The sequence below is a fragment of the Balaenoptera musculus genome, chromosome 21, assembly GCF_009873245.2.
Source record: "Balaenoptera musculus isolate JJ_BM4_2016_0621 chromosome 21, mBalMus1.pri.v3, whole genome shotgun sequence".
NCBI lineage: Eukaryota > Metazoa > Chordata > Mammalia > Artiodactyla > Balaenopteridae > Balaenoptera > Balaenoptera musculus.
The window spans coordinates 32301998-32304026 of NC_045805.1; the positions used below are offsets into that span (position 1 = coordinate 32301998).

General features: G+C 48.4%; 1 protein-coding gene across 1 annotated transcript; it reads left to right on the forward strand.

Moving 5' to 3' along the window:
• Positions 1–421: 421 nt before the first annotated feature.
• LOC118887951 (40S ribosomal protein S25-like) lies at positions 422–925 on the forward strand. The gene has a single exon (XM_036838882.1). It carries the CDS (start codon positions 478–480, stop codon positions 880–882), a length of 405 nt encoding a protein of 134 aa, XP_036694777.1. The 5' UTR covers positions 422–477; the 3' UTR covers positions 883–925.
• Positions 926–2029: the final 1104 nt, after the last annotated feature.

The following is a 2029-nucleotide window of genomic DNA, read 5'->3' on the forward strand; positions in this document are numbered from 1 at the left end:
AGATCCACTGAGACAAGTTCTAGACAGTGGGCATGCAGTCCAACAATTTGTACCAGCGTCCCTGACCCCTGGTTGCCCTTGTTTCTGCTCCTGCGGCTTCCATGGGTGTACAAGTTTACTTGGACCTCTGCCTCATCTTTCTTCTTTTGCGTGTCAGCCTGCACATTTTCTTCTTCCTCCACTTGGCTCTCGTGGCTCGGGGTTTCTCAGAAGATGGCACTAAGGCCGAGAGAGCCTAGAGCTGAATTTAAGCATCCAGGTCCTCTTGGGTGTGTCGAAGCTGGGTGTGAGATTACCTATGGCTGGTGAAGAAAGTTGCTCTGAGAAAATGAAGCCCCCAGGTTAGGAAAAAACAGAATATTAAGAGTTGCAGGGGCTGGGTTTCCCCTGGTGGCTCAAGGGTTAAGAATCTGCCTGCCCTTTTTGTCCGACATCTTAGCGAGGCGCAGTGGTAGCAGTTGCTCTCCCGGCTTCGCTATGCCGCCCAAGGACAAGAAGAAGAAGAAAGATGCTGGAAAGTCAGCCAAAAAAGACAAAGACCCAGTGAACAAATCTGGGGGCAAGGCCAAAAAGAAGAAGTGGTCTAAAGGCAAAGTTCGGGGCAAGCTCAATAACCTAGTCTTGTTTGACAAAGCAACATATGAGAAACTCTGTAAAGAAGTTCCCAACTATAAGCTTGTAACTCCAGCTGTCGTCTCTGAGAGACTGAAGATTCGTGGTTCGCTGGCCAGGGCAGCCCTGCAGGAGCTCCTTAGTAAAGGACTTATTAAACTGGTTTCAAAGCACAGAGCTCAAGTAATGCATACCAGAAATACCAAGGGTGGAGATGCTCCAGCTGCTAGTGAAGATGCACGAACAGGTCCCACCAACTGTATATTTTGAAAAATAAAACTTTATTAAATCAAAAAAAAAAAAAAAAAAAGAATTCGCCTGCCAATGCAGGGGACACGGGTTTGAGTCCTGGTCCAGGAAGATCCCACATGCCGGGGAGCAATTAAGTCCGTGCGCCACAACTACTGAGCCTGTGCTCTAGAGCCCACAAGCCACAACTACTGAGCCCACGAGCCACAACTACTGAAGCCTGTGCGCCTAGAGCCCGCGCTCCGCAACAAGAGAAGCCACCGCAATGAGAAACCCGCGCACTGCAATGAAGACCCAATGCAGCCAAAAATAAATAAATTAAATAAATAAATAAATGTTTAAAGAAAGAAAAAAGAAAAGAAAACATGTATGGAGTGCTGTCTTTGGGGTGGGCCCTATTCTAGGTGCTTGGGAAAAGAGTCCCAGGCTCCTGGCGCTCATATGAGCAAGGAAACCTATGAGTAAGTGACAGGCAGAGGAAGTGGAATGGGAGGAGTGGAGAGCAGTGGGGATCCGAGGTGGTGAGGGAAGGATTCCCCCAGGAGGTGACAGCGGAGCAGAGACCTGCAGGAGTGAAGGAGTGAGCCATGCAAGGATGGGGAGGCGGGGTCCAGGCCAAGGCAACATAGGTCAAAGGCCCTGTGTGGCACCGAGTTCCACTTGTTCAAGGAACAGCAAGAAGGCCCTTGTGGCTGGAGCGAGTGTATCCCCCATACAAGGGGAATGTCTAGGCGATGAGGTCAGAGACATGCGCGGAGCCATATTACATGGGGAGCTGGTAGCGCTCACATCTGACACTGGGGCAATGCGTTGACTGAAGAGTTTGGGTCTTTTGTCCATTTTATCTTTTTGTAACCATATTCAAAGTTATCCTTGGGTCTCACGGTGGCCAGTCACCTCTCCCACCTGTGTCCCCAGTCGCCCATTGCCCCTCTCCACAATCATCTTTGACAGCTTCTCGTGTGTCTTTCCAGAGATATTCTGTGCATCTGTAAGAACATTCTAATACATTTTTAACCTCCTGTTTTACACAAATGTTACCATATTATTAACAGTGTTCTCCATTTTATAAGGAATTTTGGGAAAGTGGGCTAAGGATTAATCAGGAATTGAATAAAGATGGCAGAACAAACCCATACTTTAGCCTCTCCCTCCTACTTCCCCAGAA

Excerpts from the sequence above, each read along its gene's own strand:
- LOC118887951 (XM_036838882.1), top strand. The coding sequence starts at position 478 with ATGCCGCCCAAGGACAAGAAGAAGAAGAAAGATGCTGGAAAGTCAGCC.